This window comes from Numida meleagris, chromosome 1 (genome assembly GCF_002078875.1).
Source record: "Numida meleagris isolate 19003 breed g44 Domestic line chromosome 1, NumMel1.0, whole genome shotgun sequence".
Classification (NCBI taxonomy): domain Eukaryota; kingdom Metazoa; phylum Chordata; class Aves; order Galliformes; family Numididae; genus Numida; species Numida meleagris.
In genome coordinates this window covers 67,946,140-67,957,979 of record NC_034409.1, presented here as the reverse complement: position 1 = coordinate 67,957,979, position 11,840 = coordinate 67,946,140, and the positions used below count along the sequence as shown (strand labels likewise).

The 11,840-nt window shown below is 42.7% G+C and overlaps 1 protein-coding gene across 1 annotated transcript; it reads right to left on the bottom strand.

Moving 5' to 3' along the window:
• Nucleotides 1-9,724, bottom strand: LDHB (lactate dehydrogenase B). The gene is made up of 8 exons (XM_021391856.1): nt 9,572-9,724; nt 9,167-9,298; nt 6,033-6,150; nt 5,390-5,563; nt 3,168-3,341; nt 1,705-1,822; nt 1,119-1,242; nt 1-353 (listed from the first exon to the last, which is right to left on the bottom strand). The coding sequence occupies exons 2-8, from the start codon at nt 9,290-9,292 to the stop codon at nt 186-188; spliced, it is 1,002 nt and encodes a 333-aa protein (XP_021247531.1). The 5' UTR covers nt 9,293-9,298; nt 9,572-9,724; the 3' UTR covers nt 1-185.

The following is an 11,840-nucleotide window of genomic DNA, read 5'->3' as shown; positions in this document are numbered from 1 at the left end:
TGCCTGAAAGTTGCTTTATTTGTTCAGAAGGTCTGTGCGTTACAGCAAGCTTATGTTTAGCTACTGTGGACAAAAGCTCAGACTGGAAGAGCATTAAATGTTAACCATAGAGATGTATAGTGAGTAGAGAGCCCACATTCGTACACAACACGCTGTTTTTCTATTGCTGCAATCTAACGTTTGAGTTACAGATCTTTAAGATCTTTCTGGATGCTCCACAATGTATCTGCGCTCTTCTTCAGCTGAGCCACCTCATCATCCTTCAGCTTTTGGTTGATGACACTTGTCAATCCAGAGGCACCCAGGACACAAGGCAGGCTCAGGAAGACATCATTCTCAATGCCATACGTGCCCTGTCACAAACAAAAGAGCAATTACATTACTGATTGGAATCCAAAACTCCAGAGCTGCTTTTGATTTACACAGCAGGAAGCTTTCTGACAGCAGATCTTATGACTATTAGTTTGCAGCCTGCAGAAAACTTTCAGTCTATGTATTTGAAAATAAAACAGAGCTGGTTTAAAGCAAATGGCAATAATGAAATTGGTTATTTCAGAAATCCTACCTCTAAAAATCCCGTTTATATCTAACAAGTAGGTTAACAAAACTCAAAAGATGTAGGATTAGAATATGTAGTAGTGGTAGGTCTTTTTTCTGACTATGGGGGGAGCTGCAAGACCAGCCTGCTCAGAGTCCATGTTCCACTAGAGGTTATTCAGCTGGTACAGACTAGATACAGAAAAAAAACACCCACTCTGCTCCAGCACCTTAGCTAGGGAGTGTTTCATGGAAACGCATTTGGGTCTCCGTAGAAGTTTTCCTTTTTTTTGCACTGAAAGCTCCTTTTAATGAAGCCGTATGCCATACATGGCAAACGTCACAAAAGGGTAATACAACACTGGGCAGTGCAGTATTTGCTTGTAAGAAGATTTAAGTATGGAGCTGAGAACTAAGAGGTCAGGAGAGAAAATTACAATAGTATGCTCCCTGTATAATATCTGAAATTCAGAGTAGTTAAAAAAAAAAGCTTCCTTTGTTCACTACCTTGCTAACTGAAACTCTTCAGTTCTTCCATAACAAAACTGTGCTAGAGCATCCAATTCACCAACATTTCTTACCTTTACCAGTGTTGACACAGAATGAACTCGGCACAAGTTCTTCAGCATTGTCTCACAGAGCTCAGCAACGCTGAGGCCGATGGCCCAGTTTGTATACCCCTTGAGTCTGATTACCTCATAGGCACTAAGGAAACATTGCAATACACTGGCATCAGTTAAAGAGCATACAAAGTATACTGAAGACAAAAATCTTCGATAAACAAATGTTCCCTACCTAAAAAAAAAAAAACAAAAAACACTCCTCTGACACACTGCAACTTTTTAATTGCAGAAGTCAGAGAAAGTCACACATTCCAGCATTAGAGGATAAAATATGGAGTGTACATTAACCCAAATATTTAACAACAAAACCCTATTGTTCTCTCAGCATTAGCTGAAAAAAAAATAGCTTCCACATATGAACAATTCTTGTAGTGAAAAATAGAAAACCATGTACAACTGAACAAATTCCCTGTTCAAATCAGTGGAACAATGATTTAAATCATCATCCTGAATACATGAAAGCTGAGGTGGAAAGGAGATGCAGCATGCAGAAAAGCCATCTCCATTATCACATGCATCCACATTATTCCTTAAATCACTGTACCTTTCAACAACCTGCTTGTGGACTTCCTTCCAGTTCTCGCTGTCTTTGTCAGTTCCCATGGCAGGATTCAGCTCCTGGAGAGAAACACCTGCTACGTTAACTCCGCTCCAAACAGCCACTGCAACAGAGAGAGAACATAAGCTTTACAGCACTTAGCAACTCCACCTGCTCTTTGCCTAGCTAGGATAAACCTGAAACAAAACAGTAGCTGTCAGAGCCACAATAATGTTCGAGGCAGGTTTTGTCTTCATTTAACCAGAATTAATTCTGAGAACTCTGGGTGTCAGAATATTCCAAGAATATTTCAGTACTGCCTCTGAAATTCATCTCAACACGTGAATAACAGAGCTTTCAGTCCTTCAAAGGTTTAGAGAGCTATTTTTCCAAGTCAGAAACCTCAAAATCCTGCAAACAGACATATCTCAGGTATTCATTCAGATTTTTAGAACTAATTGTACTGAAGAACTGCTATATGTATATTTGCTGCCCCACTGATCAGTATGAGTATTAGCCTCCAAGAACTGTACTCTGCTTCCCTGAACAAGGTAGCAATATGCAAGCTTAGGATATCAGGAAATGAATTTGTCAATCTCCTTTCATATCAAAAGCTTACAAGCAGATTCATTCCCTGCTCCTGCAAATTCACTAGGAAATTTCCTAGATATGTCAAAGCAAAAACATGAAACGGTGAAGTGGAATAAGCTCTGCACGCTCAGCCAAGCTCTGCTTTTATTACTGTACAGTTGGCTTCAGTTAGTACTGTAGTTGATCAGACACTACTTTGATCAGACGCAGTGTGACATTGGAGATGTCTTGATTGGCTCCCTTGAAAACACACAGCACTAAAATTTAAAAGTAGTACCATCTTCCATACAGTTGTTCTGCTGCATCCTTTCAGACTTGAAATAAATATAAAAGCTGAACTAAGACAAATAACTTCAAAACCATGAAATCAAAGAAGATTATCTTAAACCTTCTTCTTAAATAGCACGGAGGAAATTCACAAAATAAAGGGATTTTTGTTTACTTCAATCTGGACTGCTGGCCTTTTCTACTATTTGCAGCAATCCTGGTTACTGACCTAGTAATACCACTAATACAGCTTTCAGAGGAGAACCTTGCTACAGACTATATACATGATGGTAATCCAAAAACTGCAGGTAAAAGAAGCCAGCTGGGGTTCTTAGGATACAGCCTTAAGTTCAAAATAACTGGCCTTTCAAGTCAAGATTTAATTGTACAGCCACAATCATGTTAACTGAAAAAAAAAAAAAAAAAACAGGAAAAAAAAACTGTAGTGAGATTTCCTGGGCTTAATTGTCTCGACTTCATAAAAATACAACAAAGTGCTGCTAGTCACTCAAGCCCACCTGTATCTGTTCATTCAGGATTTTTAACACATGCAGCTTCAACCTCTAGTGCTGCATTGTTTAATCAAAAAAATGTTCCAAACTGCTCCTTACCACTAGAATCACCATGTTCTCCCAAAATCCAGCCATGGCAGCTAGTTGGGTGGATTCCAAGTCTCTCAGCCATCAGGTAGCGGAATCTAGCTGTGTCTAGATTGCAGCCACTTCCAATCACACGGTGCTTTGGCAGGCCGCTCAGCTTCCATGTGACATAGGTTAATATATCCACTAAAAAGAAGAACACGCATAATAAATTAAACCATTTGCGTCCACCAGAAATGACACACCAAATATTTGCTGCAAGTGGTAGGGCAATCAGGAAGACTCAAAACACAAATGAACTCACTGGTCACTGTATTTTAGATCTGATTATTTGCAGGACTAATCTGAATAAACTACTTGAAGTTTAGGACCCATCTAGCTACTTTCAGAAAAGCTGAGGAAAGTCTTTGGAGATTAGTATCCTGCCAGCTAAAACAGAGTTGTTTTTTTTTTTGTCACAGCTAGACCCCCCAAAGCATCCAGAATGGGGACTAAGTTTTTTCTCTGGCTAAAATAGTCAAGCAGTTTCCTGAAGTAACATTACCTTCCACTTTTTCACAAGGAGAAGCAAAGCAACTTACAGTGGAAAAAAATATCTTTACATGTACATACACTATTCCTACTTCAGGTTCACTTCTTGAACATATCTGTTCATTAAATAGTTTCTGCACTGGTTACTTCTGTAGCATAGAAAACTAAATGAGCTCTGTGCTTTGGCCACACACGGCCCTAAAATTAGATTTAGAGAAAAACAAATCAATTAAGGCTGGGGCAGACTGAAGGGAAATGGGAATCCATAGCTCAAAGCAAGAATAACAATCAGGCCACAACACTGAATACTGACTCCAAAATTCTCAAAGGAAAACTAGTTCTCCAGAGGGAATGTATTTATATACAGATCACTTGCTCAGGCACCAAAAGCATGTAGTCTCAGAGCAGTTTGCACCTTCATATTAGAAGTGGCATGCCCATTAGGCATTGCCTCTCTACAGCCACAAGAGCTCCAGCTAGGGCCACATTGAGAGCACTGGCCTCTCAAACAGCTGCATTCCCCCTGGACACATCCAAACTTTAGGGCACAGTTTTATCTCACTGCTTGCCAGCAATATGGTCTTCTACACAGGAGAGAATGTGGGCAGTGCTATCTGAGTTATAGCTCAGACAGATCTGGGCAAGTTAAACCAGGAAGGACACAAAGGTCACACCAGCACACGGGCAGTAGACATGCCTGATATTCTGACACCCCTGAAGTCCTTTTAAGAGGCTTACAATAGTTCCCACTACGTAGAATTAGTGGACATGACGATTCCACATATTCTGAGAAAAGAAAAAAACAAAGTAATTCTGGAAAAAAGCAACATGCACAGCAGTCTCACACAGCTGCTCTACTGGAAAGAAGCCTGTAGTTTGAATTCAGCTTTACTAGAACAAGAACAGTCTGATCTGTGACTTGATTTTTAGATAAGTTTATAATTGCCATGTTATTGTACTTGCATAGAAGCCATTTGCTCAGTATCCCAGTATTCAGTAGTACAATTTGTACACTAGCTAATTACTCAGACAGCAGCCGAGTCACTAGTTTTACATGCACTGTTTTAACTGGTAAGGTGCTTTAAAAGCAGTGTCACCTCATTGACAAGGCTCTGTAGCAACTGCTTTACTCTGGTGCTGAATCAAAGAAAAACCACCCTACAGAGACTTCCTACAAAGTATACTGGTGTTTATAACCTTTCCCCTTACCACAAGCCTCAGCATGCAAATGTCATTTCCTGAATATATGGCTACAGCTGTATTAATACTTATTAACATTACTTATTAATACTACAGTTGTTTAACAAGCACGGCTTATATCTTAAAGGGTAGATCCTCCATTCTGAAGAATGGCCATATTATATCCTGACAAGAAGTTGGATTTACACGCTGCTTACAAGATTATCTCCGAAATCATTCAAACCTTTTGAGCTGAAGTTTAAAGCTACCTTCCACTTAATCCAAAGTAGGTAAGTACTGAAGTATTTATCATTAGGAATGCTTTAAAATACAAACCATGAAGAGTCCTGAATAAATAGTATCAACTTCCTAGTGCTCTTATATTTTTACTGTAAGCAACTATACGGCAGATGTCCAAACAAAGATAAGAAATTCCTCATTGGAAATGATATTAGAGAAAATTAATGAAGCATCACTAATATTCTAAAAACAGAAATCATAGGTGTTCTAGAGATCTGCTTTACCTGGGTTGGAAACCACAAGGATGGTGCAATTGGGGCTGTATTTAACAATCTGAGGAATGATGAATTTGAAGACATTCACATTCCTCTGAACCAGGTTGAGACGACTCTCCCCTTCTTGCTGACGAACACCTGCAGTTACTACCACAATCTTGGAGTTGGCTGTGACAGCATAATCTACAATCACACATGAAGGCAAAGAATGTTAAGTAGGTTTATCAGCAATTTCAACAGCGTCATTTTCATACACGTATTCAGAGTAGCTTCTGTACTGTACCAACATTCAAGCCCAAATGTAAGAAACCGTCCTCATATATCAGCACATAGATCTTGCTTACATTCAACATCCCCCTCCAAATCTCATTTCTACTATCTGAACAGTAAGAAAACAATTTGTTCTACATTAAAGAAGTACTAGCATTTCATTAAAATCAATTTTAACTGTTGCCCAAAATGGTAAAGTGACCATTAATAGCTATAAGAAATCTTAGATTAAGGGCCACTCTCACTGGGATTATGAGAGCCTGAAATCTCACCCCAGTTCACCAATTTAAATGTTTTGATGCCAAATGCTGAGAGTTCTGATTACAAGTAATATTCTACTGTTAATCTTACAGAATATTGTTATTAAGAATCTGAAGTTCACCTTTGTCTGCCACAATCTTATGAGTCTGGAGGAACAAGCTCCCATGCTGTAGATCCATCATTTCTCCTTTTAGTTTGTCTTCCAAAACATCAACCAAAGCAAGCTCATCACAAAGACCCTGAAGAAATAATTACATTTAAAAGAAGTCAATATATTATTAGCTGTTAACTTGCATTTCAAAGTTGCTTCTGAGTTAAGCTATATTACCTTCTAAATGAACACATTACATCTGAAAGCAACTGTTCTGCGGAGGCTAACCAGGAAGACAAAACTATCTTGGTACTACTGTGAGATACATCAGAACAGAGTCAACATGCTATTTCAACACAAGTTTATCAGCTTTGTTCAGACTTTCTGAAGAAGTTATTTGTGGGGAATTTGCATCCATGGCTACCCCTCTATCATCATGCATTTGATGACTTTTTTTAGGGGAAAGAAACGCTGTAGCTTTCAGAATTGTAACAAGCCCTCTAAATTCATTCATTCTGAAAAAACTAGAGCTGTTACATTGCATTGCTTTGCAAAACAGATTTAGCCATATATGCTTGTTGTCCAGCCAGGCTAGGTTGGGAGATAACATTACACGCTCTCAAAATAAGAAGATAGTGAAATATGGATGGAACAAAGATGTTCTGCTTTAACACGGAGCATTACCATCTTCTGATGGAAGCGTTAACTACCCTTGTAAATTCTACTGTACTTTAAAGTTTCATCATTCATTAAGTTACATTGGGAACCAAATTAGTAGTTGTTTTCCCTAGGTATCTACATCTGAAGGTAGTCATCAGGCCATTTCTATGCTATTGAAAGCATTATCTTAAAGTTTCTCTCTAGTTTCATATAAAAAGGGTAACACTCATTTCACATGGAAATATTAGCATCAACTAAGCTACTTTAAACATGCCACAGTATGCACTGTTTTCATTTGGAAAAACATTTAACAGCAAATATATTTAAGTCCTTCACTTCAGATGTAAAAAAATCACACTGGTCTGTTGCTTTTGTGCAACCTGTTTACGTTCACAACAGTTAATCAGTCACTGGAGGTAAACTTCCAAGAGTTTATATTCAGCACTAACTTTACTCTGCAGACTAACAGCAAATTAAAAATCTCACTTATTTAAACATTATTAAAAAAATCCTAACAGAAAACACTAGTGTTAAACTAAGAATTTAGCGGAATGAGAATCTGAAACAGCGTATATACAGGTGTGATTACTTGTAGATTTCCATACACAGCCTAATGGTGTGGGCCTGAGTCCAGACCTTGCACCAAACATTCACCAGACTCTGCAGGTGAAGGAGTCAGTTCCCACTGAACCACAGGAAAACCTGGAATCACTCCAAGAACCGATTTCATGAATTTGCATCACTGTTGCCTGGAGAAAAATTCAGCTTGCTATTAGCACACACAGGAACAAAGTCTGCACAATCACCATCAAAAGCAGCTTAAGATATTCCCCTTAAAAATGAGCTGCCTTGAGACTGAAGAACTTTCCATCTCTAGAGCAGTACAGCACCATCAGTGACTCGTTTCAGAGAGCTAAAAATAACTGATGTGGAACTGTAGCGTCATTGAAACATATGCATGAAATACCACAAGTGTACAGTGAACTTAGTATTAGCATACTAATTACATAAAACTCAAAGCTACTCAAAATCCAAAGGAATCCAAATACTAACACTTGGGAGATTAGGCACAAAGTTTTATGCCAGAGTTTAACAAGAAGCAGAAGGCATTTTAGGCAGCCAGCCATCTTGCAGAAGTCAAAGCCACATGTGGTTTAGGGACAAGAATCAAGTGGTTTTGTTACTAAGGTGGTTTATACTACAATTTATACATATGAGAGAATGAGAAGAGCAGAACTCTGGGGAAATTAACTCCATTATGCCATATTTCAAGACTGAAAATTTAAGTCCAGTTTTCACCCTAGGTTACATTTTAGTAACTGTGAAAACTACACTTCTGAACACAAGTTGATCCTGCTCAGAGCAGCACATCAAACACAAATGCTGCATTGTAATGAAGTTCGCAGCCATTTCACCTGGCTTCTACTCTGCCACCCTTAAAGGCAGTAATTTGTGAATGGTCTTCCCCTCCTTCAATTATGTTTCAGTTTCGTATCGTTGTAAAAAAAGATGTTACCTTCACATCAGTAGGTGCTTCCTTTACTTTACAGCAGCCTTTACTTACCATTATCCTTTCTTGCTGACAAGGTTTAAGTATCAGCAAGTAAAAGCCCTTCAACATTTTTTCCCACAAATAAAATCAATGCTTTAATACATACATCCTCAAGGTACTAGAGGATGGATTGTCTCCAAATAAATGACAGCTGTTTCAGCAGTACGTGCCAGATTCTTGATGCCAACACTGTGAGCTACTTGACATAAGATATGCCACTTGAAGGGGGTTGGGCACATCCGCTTGTCTTCTTGGGAAGAAAAATGAAGACCTGTGGCTCCCACTCGTCTTATCAAAAAGACAATGACAAATCAGATTTAACTCATTCATTGTATTCTCTAAAAGCAAAAGGCAAAGATCCTCAAACATGTTTGGCCTTTGCTTTGTTCAAAGACTGCGGCTTGAGACTTGCCAAATAGAAAAGAAAAAAAAAATCTAGGGCTCCAGCGGGAGGTTGCCCTGCATTTTCAGTTTCTGGAGACCACAGATTACACCGCTCTGGACACAGCGGTTATGCAATCAGACAAGAGCAGCTTAAGGTAAATCAAGCAGCCCTTGGAAGGCACCAGAGATCGTTTCCAGTACCTTCAGAGATGAGGTAGTACGGCATAGACGTACGAGAATAAAAATCATGAAGATATGTTTCTGTTTCCTACCCCACACTGATCTCTGGTTTGCCTGCATTCTTTGCGGGTGGAAGAGCTCCGCTGGGCAGACTCCAGCTTTGTTATGGAAGAGCTCTTAATTCAAAAGGAAAGAAAGAACAGCTTGGGAACGGCCTCAGCGCATTTTCGCAATGAAATAACTCTCTAGGGCCAGCTGAACAGGGAGCTGATGGGATAGGAAGCGAAGGTGACCCCCGCATCCATTCCCCCCCCCCGCCTCGCCGCCCCACCACGTGCTCAAGCACGAGGCGGCGCCGCCGCGCCGCCCCGCCGCCCCGCGGCCGTACCTTGCCGAGGATGCTGATGGCACACGCCATCCCCACCTGCCCGACCCCCACCACGGTGATCTTGTTGTTGGGGACCGTGCTGCCCGCGGCCACGGGGGTGATCAGCTTCTCCTTCAGGGTCGCCATGGTGTTCTACGAGAAACGGACGGGAGGAAACTCGCTTTATTGGGGCCGCATTCCAGAACCCGCTCGCCCACACGCCCGCCTCGCGCGTTACCGCGCTCTCTGCGCCCGCTCCCCGCCGGGCTGGGGGCTGCTGCGGTAGCGCGGAATGCAGCGCTCTCCCGCCAGCGCAGCCCAGAGGCCCCAAACCACGAGGACCCCACCGCCCACCCGCCCGGGGGGACCGAGCCGCCGCCAACACCTCCCCCGCCACGGCGAGAGCCTCGCTCTCCCACTACCCACCGGCTCGGCGCAGCGAAGGGAGAATCGGGAACGGCGCTGCGACGGCGGGCGGGCTCGGGCAATCTGCACTCCGCAGCGGAAGGGGCGGGCTGGGCTGGGTGGAGGAGCCCCTCACCGCGCCCTCGGGGCGGGCACAGCGTCAATGGGAGGTGGCGGCCGCCGATGCTCAATCCGCGTTGAGGACGGAGGCTCGAGAGTGACGGCGATCCGCCCTCCTCCTTCGTCTCCCCCCTCCCCCACGTCCTTTACTAAAATGCGTTGGGGTTGGGATGATGGCCTTTTGGCATGGCTGCCGGGGTCTTTACAGCGAGGGCTCACCTCAACAAAAGGTTATTGCAACGAGGAGTTATTGCAACGAAGTTTATTGCAACGAGGAGTTATTGCAACGAAGATTATTGCAACGTGGGCCCACAGCAGCCAGACATTGCTTGCAGGACAAGGACAGCAGGAACCCAGTCAGCGTGGCCTGTAGCATCACTATGCCGTGCAGCTGTGTAGCGGCCTCACAGGAAGAGGAGAACATTATCTCCCCCTTTTCTCCCCTCCCTTTCTTCCTCCTTCCGCATGCAGGTAGTTGGAATGATGTTGTTGGCTACCAGCCCAAGGGTGCCTGCAGCAGAGCCGGGAGCTGTGCAGTGGGCCCCAGGGAGCACTGTGCTGACTGTGCTTTAGGCACCCAGATTGCAAGATGGCTGTCATCCTGCTTTGGCTGTACGCATGTAAATCACAGAATCAGAATCATCGAATGGTTTGGGCTGGAAGGGACCTTAAAGATCATCCAATTCCAACCCCCTGTTGCAGGCAGGGCTGGTATCCATGAGATTAGGCTGCCCAGGGCCCCATCCAGCCTGGACCTGAACACCTCCAGGGATGTGGCATCCACAGCTTCCCTGGGTAGGCTGTTCAGTGCCACACCAACACTTTGAGTACAGAATTTCTTCCTAACGTCTAACCTAAATCACCTCTCTTTTTATTTTACAGCCATTTCCCTTTATCCTATCACTATTAAACTGTAAAATGTCACTCCCCCTCCTGCTTGTAGCTCACCTCAAGTAATGGAAGGCTGTAATGAGATCTCCTCAGAGCCTTCTGTTCTCCCAAGCTAAACAAGCCCAGCTCCCTCAACCTTTCTTCATCGGAGAGGTGCTCCTGTTCTCTGAGCATCCTTGGGCTCTCCTCTGGACCCACTCCAACAGCTCCATGTCTTTATTGCACTGGCAGCCACAGGCCTGGACACAGTACTCCAAATGGATCTCATGACGGCAGAGGAGAGGGGGACAATCACCTCTCGTGCCCTGCTGGTCACCTCTCTTTTGATGTAGCTCAGGGTACTGTTTGCTCTGTTCATTAACACTGTGACCTTCACACGTGAGTTTTCCTTCACAATTAGCTGATGAGGTGGAGGAGCTTTCTCTGTTTCACAGATCCATAGACTCAGCCAGGAGGAATTTTAAGAAAATTCACTGCAAGCAGGGAGTTGTGCACAGCTAAGGCATTTTATGTGATCTTATTTGGGGGAAAATTTATTCAAGTTGTGGTATCTGATTTTTGTGCTGTCTGGTTTTTGCCCTACAGCTGACTTCAAGTTAAAATTTTGTGGTGGAATAAATCCCGGTGGGACAACAGCATGTCTGAAGTCACACACAAACGCTTTGGCAAGAACAAGGCATGTAACCTGATACAGTGCCACGGTGACAACTCCTCCTGCTCCTGCAACGGGGGCTACAACCCATGTCACAGTATCTCTGACTATTGTACCATATCCCAATAAAGCACTCAAAAATGTAGGGCCTGTGATGTGAGCCCCTGGAGTGTGAATGGAGTTTTGTTCCTTTCTAAAGTAGTAACCACAGCAACCACTCTAAGGAACGGTAAATGTGACGTGAGATGCCTTTCCTCTGATCTTTCTCTTGCTTCACGTTGGGACAGCCATATTGAAATTTGGGTGTGCAATTTGCCAGTGTTGCTCAACAGGGAAAAAGGAAGGGATTTGCTGAAATTCCTGCTGGGCCCATGCATGGGGAACAAAAAAGGAGGAATAGCAAGCAACATTTTCTTCCAATTTTGTAACATTACTTCTTTCAGCTGGGAAAGGAGAAAGTAGAGTCAGAACAGTAAATTGTGCACATTTAAAAAAAAAAAAAGAAAAACAGCTTTGAATACCTTATTGCACATCATTAACTCTGAAGAGCAAAACAGAAGGGTAGACTCCAGAGTCCTCCTAAACAAGTGACCAGGCACAGAGCCCAGTCCTTCCTGTCTGACACTG

Excerpts from the sequence above, each read along its gene's own strand:
- LDHB (XM_021391856.1), bottom strand. The coding sequence starts at position 9,292 with ATGGCGACCCTGAAGGAGAAGCTGATCACCCCCGTGGCCGCGGGCAGC. Across the intron at positions 5,564-6,032 it reads TAAGATTGTGGCAGACAAAG|ATTATGCTGTCACAGCCAAC; the intron begins GTGAACTTCAGA and ends GTGTGATTGTAG. Across the intron at positions 1,823-3,167 it reads AGAACATGGTGATTCTAGTG|TGGCTGTTTGGAGCGGAGTT; the intron begins GTAAGGAGCAGT and ends TCTCTGTTGCAG.